We start from the raw sequence: 17,733 nt of genomic DNA, 5'->3' as shown, positions 1-17,733 counted from the left end.
GGGAAATTGCGCAATTTGCCCAAAGAAATTTCCAATTTAGTGCACTGGAGGATTGATCCTGTCCTACATTTTTAATTTTAATGGTACGTTTTGACTTTTAATATTGTATTGTAATACGCTTTCCTGTCTAATTTGTTTTTTCAGTATTATCAATGGTTTTGCATTGCCACTGAAAGCAGAACATAAACAGTTCCTTATGAAGGTTCTTGTTCCTATGCACACTGCAAAGGGATTAGCTTTATTTCATGCACAGGTATGTCTGAGGGAAGCTTTTTTGTAACTGCAGAAATATTAAATGATATTGCTTTTTGGAGCTTGATCAGAGTATTCTAAGCTAAATGGATTTGATTGCATGATCTGTTTTGGGGGGTTTGGGGGCAAAATCAGCTGATTTTAGTTAAAAGTTTATTTAGGTTTTTAAAACATTCCAGGTAATAGAAGTTCTGTTTATCCAAAAAAAAAAAAAAGATCAGAATATGTCTAGGCACTTTGTTACAAGTAGTTTTTCTTGTGTACAATCTGTTCTTTGAATTAACGGTATCTGTTCCAATTGACATGGCAGTTTTTAAAAAACGATGCATCTGGGAGACATGGCTTTAAATCCCTGCTTAGCAATGGATTTGGTACATGAGTTAAGCAAGTTCCTCATCAATAAAACAGAAATAATAATTACCTGAAGGTGAATAAGGACTGTAAAAGACATCCAGTGCAGGGCATGTAAGGTGGCATTACTAATGGCACCCCCCAGACTCTTCCTTCTTGGTGCATCAGAGCTGGGTCAGCTATGTAATATATTGCTATCCATATATTGAATCACGCTTATAAGGGACTGCTTATACCCCAAAACTGAAGTCTAATCCAGATTTGTGGTGTTAGTTAAATATAGAACAGCTTGAGTGTAGAGTCCTCAAAGATGCTGTTAAAGTGACCTGTAAAAACATTGGAAATTCAGAATGGGTTACACTGAAGAGATTATGAAGTTTTAGGTATGAGTATTCTCTGAACACCCAGTCTTTTTATACTGTGGAAATATGACCTGAGTTGTGCGAAAACTAGGAAAGAAATATGGAGATGAGGGAAGCTATTTCCACATATGGCGGACTTGCCTACTTGTAAAATCTGGAATAGAGTTACTAAAAAATGCTGGGCAAATTTGTCAATAAGAAATGCTAGGAAATCCCTCAGGCTAAAAATATATTTAAAATATATATTCCAAGTAAATTTGAACAAGTAGCAACAAATTTAAATGCTGCCTAGATGGTAATGCCATGTGAACAGTGATGCTCAGATTCTTTCTTTTTGGATATTCTCTCCCTCATGTCCTGATTGTTCCCATGGAAAGATGGGAGGCACTCCTTGGGCTTCCATTCTTCTGACCCTATTACCTTGAGTAGGAGAGAAGTGAACAGCTAAACCAAGAGATCCTTCATTTATTTGTATGTGGGATATTCACTCTGACCCTATAAGAGTAAGCGCTGTTTGAATGGATGTTTCCTGGATTCGTTGTTCTCTCCTCCATGCTGTGAGGGGAGTACTGGGGAGCATAAAAGCCCATAAATTTGAGTCTGGGTCTCCCAGGTCATAGTGTAACACTATAGCCAGATTTTTATATGAGTCCCACCCTCTTCGCAAGTTTAATAAATAGGTTTGTGGGTCACATACTTAATTGCCTTTTAAAATTGGTGAAAATGTAAGCAATATTATTGGTATCAATAAAACCATGCATTTTTTTACATGTGTTTTAGCTGGCCTATTGTGTCGTTCAGTTCCTGGAGAAAGATATGACATTAACAGAACCAGTAAGTGTTGTTTTTGTCCACTTCGATCATTTGTTGGTATCTTTACATTTGTTTTAAGGCATTTTAATATAAACTTCCATTAAATTAGACCTAGCTGCTCACTTAATAGTCATGAATGGTATTGGAACCTTGGAGCCAGTGAGATACTGGAGAGCCAGTGTGATGTAGTGGTTAGAGTGTTGGACTGAGACTCAGGAGATCCAGGTTCTAGTCCTCATTTGGCCATGTAGCTCACTGGGTGACTTTGGGCCAGTTACTCTCAGCCTAACCTACATCACAGGGTTGTTATGAGGATAAAATAGGCAGGAGGTGGAGGAGGATTATGTAAGTCACCTTGGGTTCCTTGCAAGGAACAAAGCTGAGGAACAAATGTAATAATAATAATACAGTTGGAATTTCTGGCAAGAGCCCATAATTCACATGTGGTCCAGATAGCACATGGTGCCTCAGTCTACCATTCCTTTCAACCAGATATGAATGGAAGGCCCTGCACATAGACCACTGAAATGAATGGAAGATGCTTGCCTAGCGTGCATGGTGAACTGTGCCCAGAATGCATTACTGGCCTCGTCACTGGCTTGTCTTAAAATGCTTTTCCTGTATACTAAGCAAGTATTGCCAAAACTATTTCTTAAGTGTTTAACCCTGTTATGTAAACGCCCATTAAATGTACCCTGTTTATTTGCTGTTGCCTCAGTTCTTCATCTCTTGCTTTCTCATCGAATTTGCTATCTAGTATCTGTGTTTCTCAATACAGTAACTACTTATTGTGTTGGCACAAGAAGTACAAATTATTCAGAATTTAAAATAATTTGAAAACATGGATGGAAAACTATTTGTCTGAAGTGAGTCTTGTTTTAGTATGCAGCGGTATGAAGCTTGCATTAATGGAGTGAGTAAGGGGAGAGCCAGGAATGGCAGCAGCTTCAGAACAAAGGGCCATGTTGTAGGCGTAGATGACATGGAGGTCTGCAGCTTGCTTGTACAGCCATATGAACATAGCTGCTTAACACTTGTGAGCATGTACAACAGATGGGTGCACTACTTGTGTGGGACTGAAGTGAAATCTCTGGCACATAAAAAATAGGATTGTGAATATATACCACTAAATGTAATTTTTTCTACATGTGGCAAAGAACTTAACGCTTTCCCCATTTTTTCACCTTGCTCTCTTGTTGTCCCACGTATTTTTCTCCTTGGCCCAGCTTCAACACAGGAAATGAGCTGGGCATGGGGAAAAGTTTCTGAAGCAGCAGAGTGCAGGGATGTAAGGTGGGAAAGGATAGAGCTCCCTTCATCCACATGCTACTTTTGATGTAAAAACCAGATCCCCCTCCCAACCTCTTGCTTTATATGTCAGCATGGCAGATAAACAAACATGGCTGCTGCTGTCATGTCAAGCTTTACCTTAAGCTGCTCTGCTTACCAGCATAACTCAGTGTACATTTTCCAGACTTAATAGCTTGGTTCAGTTGTAGGAATTGTGGGGGGGGACCTTCTGGATTTGTAAATACTTTACCTTTGCTCTTTGGCAGGAAATGTTAAATCAACTTAGCTATCCAGTAGTTATGGCAGGGTGCCTCGGGTCAAGTTTAGCATTAGCATTGCTGACAAGCCAAGTTTGTTTCCTGACCTGTGAAGCATTGTGGCTGTAACTCTTTAGAAGGGTTTTTTAAAATTCTGGGTGAAATTAATTGGGCGAAGTCTCTTATGTTGTGCTGAACTTTGGAGCAATGGGATGGGAACTGGTTCAGTCTCCATTTCCTCCCCATAGATGATAACACAGAACTGAGGCTGGAGTTGTTCACATATGTATGTGAACTCACATCTATATACTCATCAACCAGCAAGGGAGCATATTTTCCAGAAGTGTATAAGCTATTTTCCAGAATTGTGGTGTGCATACAGCAAATGATACACTGTACTTAGGCAAAGTGGTGATATTCTTAGCGCAACAAAGACAAAAGTTAAGTTTGAAACGTCCAGATTTTATTGTATTACATGTCACCAAAAGAAAAGCACTAATCAGGGCTAAGACCTGGTACACTAGACAGGCACACTATTCCTAGTAATATTATATTTTTGTTTGCTTGTTTGTTTATATCCTGCCTTTTTTTCCTCTTGCAAAGAACCCAGGCAGCTTACATGGTCATCATCCTCTTCATTTTATCTTCACAACCACCGTGTGAAGTAGGGTAAACTGAGAGTCAGTGTCAGTCCCAAAGTCACCCAGTGAGCTTCATGGCTGAGTGGGGACTAGAACCCGGATCTTCTGAGTCCTAGGCCAAGACTCTAATCATTACATCATACTAGCTAGTGATAGAGTAAGGGCAGGTTCTTGGGTCATTTTAAGCCATGATGATTCAGCATATGATCAGATGAATAAGCTACACAGAGTAGTTTATTTTTCCCCTCTCACCGCTCCTCCCTCTGTAGTCCTCCCGTCTGGCTGGGATGGTATCCCAGCTTCCTTTGCGCTGGATACCATTCACTGCTGACCCACACGCTGCAGCTATGTCACATTCCTCTCTCTGATTGGCCAGCTGTGTGCTAAGGGGTGTCTTCTTCTGTCTCTGCCTTGTTGTGGCCAATCTCACCCTGACGTTGATGGTTACCCACTTCCCAGAACCCCCATCGTCATCATCCCAACCAAGCCACGCTGCGCCACTCCCCACTGCCCTGGTCCCCAGCTGGATTTCCATGCTTTTCCCTGCCTGTCTGCACCCCCCCCAACCTGCATTGCTCCTCACCTCTCCTTGCACCATCCTTCCCCCCTGCCTTTGTTGTTGTTGTTCAGTCGTTCAGTCGTGTCCGACTCTTCGTGACCCCATGGACCATAGCACGCCAGGCCTTCCTGTCCTGCGCTCTCTCCCGGAGCGTGCTCAAGTTCATATTCATTGCATCCGTGATGCTATCTAGCCATCTCATCCTCTGCCGTCCCCTTCTCCTTTTGCCTTCAATCTTTCCCAGCATCAGGGTCTTTTCCAGGGAGTTTTCTCTTCGCATTAGGTGGCCAAAATACTGGAGCTTCAGCTTCATTATCTGTCCTTCCAATGAGCACTCAGGGTTGATTTCCTTTAGGATGGACTGATTTGACCTCCTTGCAGTCCAGGGGACTCGTAAGAGTCTTCTCCAGCACCACAGTTCGAAAGCATCAATTCTTCGGCGCTCAGCCTTCCTTATAGTCCAGCTCTCACAGCCATACATTACTACTGGGAAAACCATAGCTTTGATTAGACGGACCTTTGTCGGCAAGGTGATGTCTTTGCTTCTTACTATGCTGTCTAGGTTGGCCATAGCTTTCCTCCCAAGGAGCAAGCGTCTTTTAATTTCATGGCTACAGTCACCGTCTGCAGTGATCTTGGAGCCCAAGAAAGTAAAATCTGTCACTGCTTCCATTTCTTCCCCTTCTATATGCAAGGAAGTGATGGGGCCAGATGCCATGATCTTCGTTTTTTTAATGTTGAGTTTCAAACCAGCTTTTGCACTCTCCTCTTTCACCCTCAACAAGAGGCTCTTTAGATCCTCTTCGCTTTCTGCCATTAGGGTGGTATCGTCTGCATATCAGGGGTTGTTGATAATTCTCCCAGCAATCTTAATTCCAACCTCTGATTCATCCAACCCGGCATTTCTCATGATGTACTCTGCATATAAGTTAAATAAGCAGGGTGACAATATGCAGCCTTGTCGTACTCCTTTCCCAATTTTGAACCAATCGGTTGTTCCATGTCTGGTTCTTACTGTTGCTTCTTGACCCTCGTACAGGTTTCTCAGGAGACAGGTAAGGTGGTCTGGTACTCCCATCACTTTCAGAATTTGCCACAGTTTGTTGTGATCCACACAATCAAAGGCTTTAGCGTAGTCAATGAAGCAGAAATAGATGTTTTTCTGGAATTCTCTTGCTTTCTCCATGATGCAGCGAATGTTGGCCATTTGATCTCTAGTTCCTCTGCCTCTTCGAAACCCAGCTTGTACTTCCGGTAGTTCTCGGTTCGCATACTGCTGAAGCCTAGCTTGTAGGATTTTGAGCATCACCTTGCTGGCATGTGAAATGAGCGCAATTGTGCGGTAGTTTGAACACTCTTTGGCGTTGCCCTTCTTTGGAATTGGAATGTAAACTGACCTTTTCCAGTCTTGTGGCCACTGTTGAGTGTTCCAGATTTGTTGGCATATTGAATGCAGCACTTTAACAGCATCATCTTTTAGGATTTTAAATAACTCGGCTGGAATACTGTCATCTCCGCTAGCTTTGTTGTTACTAATGCTTCCTAAGGCCCACTTGACTTCACTCTCGAGGATGTCCGGCTCAAGTTCAGTGACCGCACTATCATGGCTATCAGGGACATTCAGATCTTTCCTGTATAGTTCTTCTGTGTATTCTTGCCACCTCTTCTTAATCTCATCTGCTTCTATTAGGTCCCTGCCTTCTTTGTCCTTTATCATGCCCGTCTTTGCACAAAACGTTCCCTTGAGATCTCCAATTTTCTTGAAGAGATCTCTAGTCTTTCCCATTCTGTTGTTTTCCTCGATTTCTTTGCATTGTTCATTTAAGAAGGCCTTCTTGTCTCTCCTTGCTATTCTCTGGAACTCTGCATTCAGTTGGATATATCTTCCCCTTTCTCCCTTGCTTTTCGCTTCCCTTCTTTCCTCAGCTACTTGTAAAGCCTCATCAGACAGCCACTTTGCTTTCTTGCATTTCTTTTTCTTTGGGATGGATTTTGTTGCTGCCTCCTGAACAATGTTACGGACCTCCGTCCATAGTTCCTCAGGCACTCTGTCTATCAGGTCTAATCCCTGAAATCTATTCCTCACCTCCACTGTATATTCATCAGGGATATGATTTTGGTCATACCTGAACGGTTTAGTGGTTTTCCTGATGTTCTTCAATTTAAGCCGAAATTTTGCAAGAAGCAGCTCATGATCTGAGCCACAGTCAGCTCCAGGTCTTGTTTTTACTGGCTGTATGGAGCTTCTCCATCTTTGGCTGCAAAGGACATAATCAATCTGATTTCGATATTGACCATCTGGTGATGTCCATGTGTAGAGTCGCCTCTTGTGCTGTTGGAAAAGAGTGTTTGCTATGATCAGCGTGTTCTCTTGGCAAAACTCTATTAGCTTTTGTCCTGCTTCATTTTGTACACCAAGGCCATGCCTGCCTGTTATCCCGGTGATTTCTTGACTTCCTACTTTAGCATTCCAATCCCCTATGATGAAGAGGACATCTTTTTTTGGTGTTAGTTCTAGAAGGTGTTGTAGGTCTTCATAGAACCGATCAACCTCAGCTTCTTCGGCCTCAGTGGTTGGGGCATAGACTTGAATTACTGTGATGTTGAATGGTTTGCCTTGGATTCGTACTGAGATCATTCTATCATTTTTAAGATTGTACCCCGGTACTGCTTTTCCCACCCTTTTGTTGACTATGAGTGCTACTCCATTTCTTCTAAGGGATTCTTGCCCACAATAGTAGATATGATGGTCACCTGAATTAAATTCGCCCATGCCTGTCCATTTTAGTTCGCTGATTCCCAAGATGTCGATGTTCAATCTTGCCATCTCATGTTTGACCACCTCCAGCTTACCTTGATTCATTGATCTGACATTCCAGGTTCCTAAACAATATTGTTCTTTACAGCATCGGATTTTCTTTTCACCACCAGACACATCCACAGCTGAGTGTCCTTTCGGCTTTGACCCAGCCGCTTCACTCTTTCTGGCGCTACTTGGAAATACCCTCTGCTCTTCCCCAGTAGCATATTGGACACCTTCCGACCTGAGGGGCTCATCTTCCGGCGTCATCTCTTTTAGCCTTGTGATACGTTCCATGGGGTTTTCTTTTTTTTTTGCCCATACCAAAAAGGTTGTGGTGGTGCTAAACCCTTGGAAGTTTGCAGAAACAGGACAAAATTTCACACACAGATTCCTATCATGGGGAGGCACCCAAAGCAGAATTAAAACCTGGCTAAGTCTCTCTGTGGGAAATGTGGGGGTTTGACACTTTGGAAGTTTGTAGAGCGCACCACTGAGTAAGGGGTGAGGGCGGAGACCGGAGGAGAGCACAATCCGTTGCTACACTCATCTTGAAAACAGAGATTGCCTGAGAGGAGCAGGGCGGCGACAGTGGTTTTGATAATTTTTGCCAGGAAACTCTGTAGGTGATCTATTTAAACCACTCCGGAGTGCCAGATGACACGATAAGCTTTGATGGTTAAAATAAACTTCACTGCAGACTATGGCTTATCAGGGTGGCTTATTTTGGCTAAATGTACCACCATGGTTAGGGAAAACTGCTTGCAGATGAGAAAATAAACCATCATGGCTTATCGTCTCATGTGAACCCAGCCTAAGAGAAGACGGGGGTAGGAAGGTATGGTTCGTCAAATAAGGAATAGGGAGGGAGGGCACTAGGGATATGGTGAGGTGGTACTTGGAGGCATAAGCGCAACAGGTTAGGGTGGGCCACACCAGGACCAGAAGGGACAATTTTAGAACGATAACAGGAGAACGAAAAATAAAATTAGAGGGGGCGTATTTACCTGTTTCAGAGGAAGGGGAAACACAAAGTGTTCCACTTCCTGGTTGGTCATGATCACTTGGAAACTCCCAGTGAGCAGTGACTCTTTGGGCTTCTGGATACAAATTAATCCCAGTATTGTTAACGGGTCATCACAGACACATGCAAAATGCTGGGACCAACGTTGCTGGCAGGTGCACAATGCGTAGGTCTCCTGGGGGTCCCAGAAAGTTTGGCCATGCTGCTAGTGGGATTGGCCAGCACCACTGAAATGGTGCTGAAGTCAAGGATGGGGGGAACTTCTGGCCCTCAGGCCTAATCCGACCTACAGACATTTCCCTTCCCAAGCCCCCTCTCTCTGGAGGATAGTGGGAAGAGGAATCCCAGCTTTGTTCCTTTATTTTTATATGTATCACATGTGGCTTTCAAAGAAACCAAATAAAATATTTATGCTTTTTACTGAGAGCACAAAGTACAAGTATTTATTTGTTTACTTCAAAATCCATTTATATGTCATCTAAATTTAGATAGATTTATGGGTAATATTGTAGCAAAGGTCGCCAAAGTTGTTCCAGGATGTGAAGCAGGCCTGTGTAATTGATACATGGCAACATTTTCACTCTATGGAACAAGATTATCCTTTAAGTTCTACTCTCAAATTGATTGATTTTATTATTCACCTTATGTAATGCAATTTGTAGGAAAAAATAGGTGCACAGTTTGATGCAGATCATTCAACAATTTATTTGGAATATTCTAGGGAAGGTAACTCCAAAAAAGTGCTTTTTAATTGCTTAATGTTGTGTAACAATTTCAATATCATTGTACCATCTTTTCTTGATCTTAATTATCTGAATCTCTGCTACTAATGATGGTTGACATATTTTGCCCTATCACATGTTTTAGCTCTCTGCATTGTGGTTTTGATGGATTTGTCTTCAGAATTTTAGTCTATGCAGTAATAGTTAAATTGATGTATTTGATTTTATGCTTGTTTTTTATTTTTTTAAACTGTACCTTTCCCAGAGAACCCTGCTTATGGGGTAACTCAGAAATATAATTAAATAGGAAGAGACAAAGTGGATTGAATTCCAAGAGGGGCATACAAGGATCATTTTAAAAATACATTCTTGTTACACATACACATATACGTTTATGACTTGTCCGTTGGGAATGTATAGTTAAAATATTTTAATATATGATTGGAACAAAAACATTTTTGAACACACTGCAAAGTCAAAATACATTGATCAAAATTATTTGATTAGTGTAATCAGATTTAAATCTGATATTTCTGTACATTGTAGTCTGCTAAATATGTATGTACCCCTCTTCATTGCGAAGAGAGAACTCTCTGGAAAAGACCCTGATGCTGGGAAAGACTGAGGGCAAAAGGAGAAGGGGATGGCAGAGGATGAGATGGCTAGATAGCATCACTGATGCAATGAATATGGACTTGAGCACGCTCCGGGAGAGAGTGCAGGACAGGAAGGCCTGGAGTGCTATGGTCCATGGGGTCACGAAGAGTCGGAAACGACTGAACAACAACAACAACAACAACCCCTCTACATATGTTCACAATTTTTTGTTTTTGTTTTTTTACCATCTAGGTTATCAGAGGATTGCTCAAATTTTGGCCAAAAACATGCAGCCAGAAAGAGGTCAGTCTGATTAATTTCTATATATTAAATTACAAAAATATAATGTAACTCAGGCCTGCAAGTCTGAAAGCTGTCTATTCCAACTATAATGTTGATTATAAGTATCCCACTTGTATGTTTAAAAGAATTGTCTTGACATTGAAGTCTGCACTTAGGAATGCTCCTTCCCTGTATGATCACAGTATCCATGCATGGAGGGATTGCTGTATGGCTCAGTTCTGATTCACTCACTCACTCACACACCCAAACTCAGTGGTATGCATTCAGACAGCATGGTGGGCCATTAAAAGGATGGGAGGACTGCAAATCCCCTCTAGATATCCCTATTCTGCTCTCCCCATCCCTTGGCCAGATTGGATGAGTTCCAGGGAGAGTTAATGTGGGGGAGTCTGCACACAGCTTCAATTCCTTGTGGAGGGATAAACCAGGAATCTGAGCCCTATGGGGACTACTCTCTGCAAGTGCTGCACCCATGCACGGAAGGAATGTACCATATGTATTTCCAGGGAATGTGTATTACGTTCTGTTAAATCTGAAATATTATTTAAAAGGGACTTTTAAAAAGAAAGCTACTGTTTCATCATACCATATCTACTAGAAAGATGTTTATTTTGGTGAGGTAGTACAGTTGTTGATAAGGTAACATTTAAATATTGTTCACATGGTTTTTTGGTTTTTTTTTTACAAAATCTTAATCATGTTAGTCAACTATCTGGGCTAGTTACAGTCTATGACTGTATTGGGCATTCTGAAAAATAAATTGTTTGCTTTCATCAAGTCGGGCTTCAGGTTTGGGCATGGGACAGAAACGGCCTTGGTCGCCTTGGTGGATGATATGAGGAGGGCTCTGGATAGGGGTAAATGCTCCTTCCTTGTTCTCCTCGACCTCTCAGCGGCTTTTAATACTGTTGACCACGGTATCCTCCTGGACTGCCTGGAGGGGTTGGGCATTGGAGACACCGTATTGCGGTGGTTCCAGTCCTTCCTCTCTGGCAGGTATCAGAGGGTAGCACTGGGAGAGGAGGTTTTGGATCCGTGGCCACTCACTTGTAGCATCCTCTCCCCCATGCTATTTAATCTATGTGAAGCCGCTGGGGGCTGTCATCAGGAGGTTTGGGATGCGGTGTCATCAATATGCGGATGACACGCAGCTCTATCCCTCGTTCAAATCTTCACCAAGGTTGGCTGTAGAATCCCTGTCCAAATGTCTGGAGACGGTGAGTGGCTGGATGGGGAGGAATAAGCTGAAGCTGAACCCTGACAAGACCGAGGTACTTTTGGTGGGAGACAAGAGGAGGCTGGGGGATGTTGACCTGGTGTTGAATGGGGTATGGCTACCCTTGAAAGACCAGGTCCGCAGCCTGGGGGTCATTTTGGACTCCCAGCTGTCCATGGAGGCTCAGGTGTCAGCTGTGAGCCAGACAGCGCTGTATCAACTCCATCTGATATGGCGGCTGCGCCCCTTCCTTCTCGACCATCTGCTCCCATCGGTAGTACATGCCCTGGTCTCCTCTCGTTTAGACTACTGTAATGCGAGACCCGAGTGCTGCGTGACGGAGTGAGCTCCCGTCTTCAGTCCCAGCTCCTGCTGACCTAGCAGTTCAAAAGCAAGAAATTGCAAGTAGATAAATAGGTACCGCCTCGGCGGGAAAGGTAACAGCGTTCCGTGCACCTTGGTGTTCAGTCATGCCGGCCACATGACCACGGAAGCGTCTTCGGACAGCGCTGGCTCTTCGGCTTAGAAACGGGGATGAGCACCACACCCTAGAGTCGGACACGACTGGTTGGGGACACCTTTACCTTTACCTTTAATGCACTCTACGTGGGGTTACCCTTGAAGACGGTTCGGAAGCTGCAGCTGGTACAGAACGCGGCAGCTCGCCTGATTAAAGGCAGCCGCTGGCGAGATCACATCACTCCAGTGCTGAAGGAGTTGCAGTGGTTACCAGTTGTTTTCTGGGCCAAATTCATGGTGTTGGTTTTGACCTTTAAAACCCTATATGGTTCCAGCCCAGCCTATCTTAAGGAGCGCCTCCAGCAACACCAGACAGGCCGCTTAACAAGATCAGCCTCGGATGGCCTTCTCTCTGTCTCATCAGCCAGGACAGCTAGACTGGTGGGGATGAGGGAGAGGGCCTTTTCTGTGGTGGCCCCACTCTGTGGAACTCCCTCCCTAGGGAACTCCGCCATGCCCCCTCCTTAATGAGCTTCCGCCGTGCATTAAAAACGTGGTTGTTCAGGCAGGCATTTGGGGTGGGTTAGAGTATTTTAGAAAATGTTTTTATTGTAGAATTTTATTGTTTTAGACTGTTTTGTTGTATGCTTTGTACATCACCCAGAGTGGCTGGGTGGCCAGCCAGATGGGCGATTAATAAATTCAATCAATCAATCAATCCAAATTGCTACAGAATATTGGTGCTTCACAACGTTATCACTGCTTAGCTGTGGTTCAGGTGTATATTATAGATGTGTTGGGAAGCCCTCGTACTTGGTCCATGTAACCTTCAATGTGAACTAGAATCTATGGATGTAAAAGTCTACAGAAGTCAGACATACAGGAGTTCTTAGTCTGGATAATTTAAAAAAGCAGTCCAGTACAGGGGCCCAGTGGACAATCTGGTGAGATTTTGGTCAGCAATCTGGTGAGATTTTGGTCAGACGGTGAGAATTTGGTCAGCAGTCTGGATGGGAGACCTCCTGTAATTGCAGGATATATGTACAATAAAAAAATCTACTCAGTATTGTGTCTCACTTTAACTTGCCTGCACCCAAATTAATGATTCTTAACATTTGGAAAATAGTATTGGCCCTAGATTACTTCGAATTCTACTGGAATAACTTTATCCTTTGTCACATATCTGTCATCTGGCTACTTATGGTATGACTAGAATTAAGGTTCTTCCTGTACAAACATTTATTGCCTAAATGCTTTTCTTTGTAACAGGTCATGTTTTTAGGTGAACTTGAAGAAATCCTGGATGTAATAGAACCAACACAGTTCAAAAAAATACAAGAGCCTCTATTCAAACAGATAGCCAAGTGTGTGTCAAGTTCACATTTTCAGGTATAACATGGCATTTTCAACTTTTGTAGCTGGTGCTACCCAACCTCATTGTCCTGATATTCTGAAATTTATATTTTCAGGTTGCAGAAAGGGCTTTGTACTTCTGGAATAATGAATACATTCTTGGTCTGATTGAGGAGAACATTGATAAAATAATGCCAATTATGTTTGGTAGCTTATACAAGATTTCCAAAGAACACTGGAATCCGTATGTACACTTTATCATTCAATCTTCTAAAGTGCCTTTATATATTACTACATTAGCATCTGCCTTAAATCTTCCAGTGGATAGCACATACAAGATCAGCTGAAGTAGATAGTTCTATTATGACAGAGATCCAATTTATGGTAAAAATAATGTAATTGTGTATACATGATATGCATGAAATGGCATGATATGCACTCTCTTTCGATTTCTGAAAGAACAAGGGTTTAAAGTTTTTGAATTAACATTTTTTATTAAAGTGAACAGGAAATTGCCTCTGCACAGAACTATGGGTGCTGCTAGCCATTGTGACTTGTGGAATATGTTTTGAAATCAGTTATTGTATACTGCTTTTCAGCCAAGCTGTTCTCAGGGAAGTTGAGTTTACAATGAAATACGAACTATCACTATGGTACAGTCAAAATACAATCATAGGTAAAACTAGCAATTAAAAGCCCAGGTAAAACAATTTGAAATCTCAGGGTGACCTCCAATGCCACATGAACATACTTCTCCCTGCCCTCCCCACATGCCCCCTTCCCAATCCTTTCCAGACAGTTCTTCTGGTGGACAGACACCACTGGTTCGTCTTCATGGTCTCTGTGCATCATAAATATGGGTTCAGCGCCTGCATGGAGCCTCGGTTTGGGAAACTGTCATAGCTGAGGATTGTTTTGGCAGGAATCCTCCACCCTTAGAACTTAAAAAACCTGATGGTGTCAGGCAAGGCTCCCTAAGGGAAGGCGTTCCATAAGGGAAATAGTGTTATGCTTGAATTTGTTGCTTTAAAACCTGTAGTGGTGATTTTTGAACAATTTTGATGTAATATCCTCATAAAAAGGTTTTTGCACATTTAATTAAAAGAGGAAATTTAACGTATAAACTTACAAACTCATAAATACCTTTTAAAATTCAATAAATAGCTGGCTTTTATTAAATGGAGGGCCAGTTCACATGACACAACAGTCCATCGAGGGTTAATTTACTCTTGAAGAACTGCAGTTCATGCTGGCCACCATTATGAATATGCAGCCTCCAAAGAGGGTTGCTGAGGCTTGTTGTGTCATAGGTTCTAGTATTATGGGAGAGGGGAAAAAAACTCTCCCTATCCACTTTCTCCACACCATGCATAATTTTGTATATTTCTATTATGTCTCCCCTGAATAAAGTTTCACAGCTTGTTGCAAACCACTTTGTCCAGGCACTATGAAGATGAGGTTAGCTGTGTAGTCTTGGAAATATAAAGTAGTGGTTGGATCATTGCCAGGTTTCATATTTAGTGCCTTTTGCATCAAGTCACACATAAACATCTGTGACATACCTCCTCATGAGCTGAAGAAGTAAAGTTATAAATTGGCTGAATGCATGCAGTGTACATAAATGGAGTTAATCAGTGTAGGTATGATTTTCCAAGTATTTTCCAATCTAGGTACTATTTATTTACTTTATTTACACTCGTTATATGCTGCTCAACATGAAAAGATTTTGGAGCGGTGAACAGCAAAGATAAAAGAATTGAACACCATGTTAAAACAGTTAAAACATTTTAAAAGACAAGTTCCAATGAGGTTGAATTTAATAAACCGTGGCTGGTCACTCAAGGAAGGCCTCTTGAAATAACAATGTCTTCAAGAGGTGCAGGAAGGAACACAATGTTGGCACCAGTCTGACCTCCAAAGGCAGGGAGTTCCTCAGGGAGTTCCACAGGAAGGGGGCCACCACACTGAAGGCTCTTTTCCTGGTGGACTCCAACCGGGCCATGGGTCCATGTGGAACCACCAGGAACATGTCCTCCACTAACCTCAGTGACTGGGCAGGTTGGTAAAGAAGTAGGCACTCTCTCAGGTATCCTGGTCCCAAGTAGTTTAGGGCTTTGTACACTAGTACTAATACCTTAAACCTGGCGCGGTTGCAAATTGGCACCCAATGCAGTTCCCCCAGCAAAGGTATTGCAGGCTGAAAAGGGGCAGTTCCTGACAACAGCTCAGCTGCTGCATTCTGCACTAGCTCCAGCTTCCAGACCAGCCTTAAGGGCAGCCCCACATAGAGCACGTTGCAGTAATCCAGTCCTGAGGTAACTATTGCCTATACCAGCGTGGTCAAGCTATCCCTGTCCAGGAGAGGCCGTAGCTGGTGAAACAGCCAAAGCTGGTAAAAGGCACTGCAAGCCACTGCAGCCACTTGGGCCTCCAGTGACAATGGTGGATCTAGGAGTACCTCCAGACTACGAACCTGATCTTTCAGAGGGAGTGCAACCCCATCCAGAACAGGCAATGAGCCTATCTTCCAGACTATTTGAGGGAATCTAGTATGTTTGGTTTCTCCAGGAAATGTTATAGAAATATAATTGATTATTCAGTGGCCCAGGTCACATGTCACAATAACCTACAATTTTTTTTAAAAAAGTGTGTTGTGAACAAGGCAGCATGTGCTGACAAACCATATCCATAGTTTGTTTAGCAAAAATTGTGACGTCTGAACCGGGCCAGTAAGTTTTTTAGGAAAAGCTCCCAAGTGTATAATTGCGAACTAACTAAAACAGTGGGTATGAGTATTCAAAGGACTTTGAAAATCTGATTTATAAATTTGCTAACAATTATCATCGTGGATTACAAGGCTTTCCCTGGCCCTGTGTTTTTAAGTCTCCATTATCACAGTGCACGTGTTTTTCACAGGAGCATAGCGCAGGCATGGTTGGGCACCTGCCAAGGGCCCGCACCCTAGCAGAGGCCCACTGACAAGAACTCCCTGGAGTTGCTCCTCCCCCTCCTCATTGCAACTTGCTTTGTCTCCTGCCTCTTGCTCTGCCACAGACATTGGTGGTGGTGAGAACGAGGAGAAGTAAATGCTATTGCCTTTGCTCACTGGCTTCCTGCTTGTCAAGCAAGTGGCAGTAATGAGGAGAGCGAGGATGAGGAGCAAGAAGCAGCTGGTGATAATGGTTGTGAGAAGATAGAATCACTGAGGAGGGGACCCATAGAGGATGTTTTGCCCAAGGGTCCTCAGAAACCTGGAGCTGGCACTGAAATGAAGTACAGTGATGCTTTATGCCCTTGGGAATCATGGGCAACAAGTAGTGTGCTTTTAACCATGCCAGTGAGTGCTGTGGACATCTAAGGAAAAAACACTTCTGAAAAAATGTTTATCTCTCTAAGGAGCATCACAGCATGAGAGGCACGGTGAAGTTAAAAATATATTATTGTTAGCTGAAATAGCTGGAGGGGGTGTGTGTTATTCTGGGTGGAAGCCAACATTGCCAGAATGGAAGTCCGCTTGCTTAGTGGGAATTTCTCCCTCTTTCCTCCCCCCCCCCCACTGCACCCACACCATATCTGCTCTGAAAAGTTTTCAACTCTCTGAAGCAGATTTTGATGGTGTGTAGCAGGGAGAGGGAATTCTCCCCCCGCCCCTGCCCAGTTTCTGCTGTCAGAAGCAGTTCTGTCCATGGAGAAACCTTGGTGGATTTCACCCATTGCTAACAATTTTTCATATTTTAAAGTTGTAGGAAAACCTCTCTTTAGGAAGCACAAAGAACTTGATTCTCAGTTTTTTATATGGTTTTCGGTAGAGTAATTTTTCATTACCTTGTCGTGGTGCTGGAGCTTGAGCACCTCGATGACGTCATGAGCTAAACCGTGAAGGGACACCCAAGTCGGGAAGGTCATGGCGGAGAGGTCAGACTAAATACGATCCCAGGGGAAGGAAACGGCAACCCACCCCAGTATTCTTGCCATGAAAACTAAATGGATCAGTACAACCAGAGATATGTTGGTATACCATTGGAAGATGGGACTCCCAGGTCGGAAGATGGTCAAAATGCTACTGGGGAGGAACAGAGGATAAGTTCAACTAGCCCCAGGTGTGATGATGCAGCTAGCGCAAAGCCGAAAGGACGGCTAGCAGCTGATGGTGAATGATGAATCTGATGTTCTAAAGATCAACACACCATAGGAACCTGGAATGTAAGATCTATGAGCCAGGGCAAATTGGATGTGGTTACTGGGGAGATGTCAAGATTAAATATAGTCATTTTGGGTGTCAGTGAACTGAAATGAACTGGAATGGGCCACTTCACATCAAATGACCACCAGATCTACTACAGTGGACAAGAGGACCACAGAAGAAATGGAGTAGCCTTCATAATTCATAATAAAGTGGCTAAAGCAGTGCTTGGATACAATCCAAAAAATGACAGAATAATCTCAATTCGAATTCAGGGTAAGCCCTTTAACATCACAGTGATCCAAATATACGCCCCAACCATAGATGCTGAAGAAGCAGAAGTAGATCAGTTCTATGAGGATCTGCAGCACCTACTGGATAGTACACCAAACAAAGATGTTATTTTCATTACAGGAGCCTGGAATGCTAAGGTGGGTAGTCAAATGACACCTGGAATTACAGGCAAGCATGGTCTGGGAGAACAAAATGAAGCAGAACATAGGCTGATAGAATTTTGCCAAGACAACTCACTGTGCATAACAAACACTCTC

At 43.0% G+C, this 17,733-nt stretch overlaps 1 protein-coding gene across 1 annotated transcript in view; it reads left to right on the top strand.

Moving 5' to 3' along the window:
• The window catches only part of PPP2R5A (protein phosphatase 2 regulatory subunit B'alpha), a 96,763-nt gene that overhangs the window by 58,852 nt on the left and 20,178 nt on the right, over positions 1-17,733 (top strand). Inside the window, exons 7-11 of the mRNA XM_084828858.1 lie at positions 145-253; positions 1,746-1,799; positions 9,921-9,971; positions 12,916-13,035; positions 13,116-13,243. Of these exons, the coding sequence (XP_084684984.1) occupies positions 145-253; positions 1,746-1,799; positions 9,921-9,971; positions 12,916-13,035; positions 13,116-13,243 (462 nt within the window). The remainder of the gene's footprint in view (positions 1-144; positions 254-1,745; positions 1,800-9,920; positions 9,972-12,915; positions 13,036-13,115; positions 13,244-17,733) is intronic.

Source organism: Heloderma suspectum, chromosome 1, assembly GCF_057233095.1.
Source record: "Heloderma suspectum isolate Gila_16-S chromosome 1, 16-S_ref, whole genome shotgun sequence".
Classification (NCBI taxonomy): Eukaryota; Metazoa; Chordata; class Lepidosauria; order Squamata; family Helodermatidae; genus Heloderma; species Heloderma suspectum.
The sequence above is the reverse complement of the archived record's forward strand: the minus strand, read 5'-3'. Positions and strand labels throughout refer to the sequence as shown.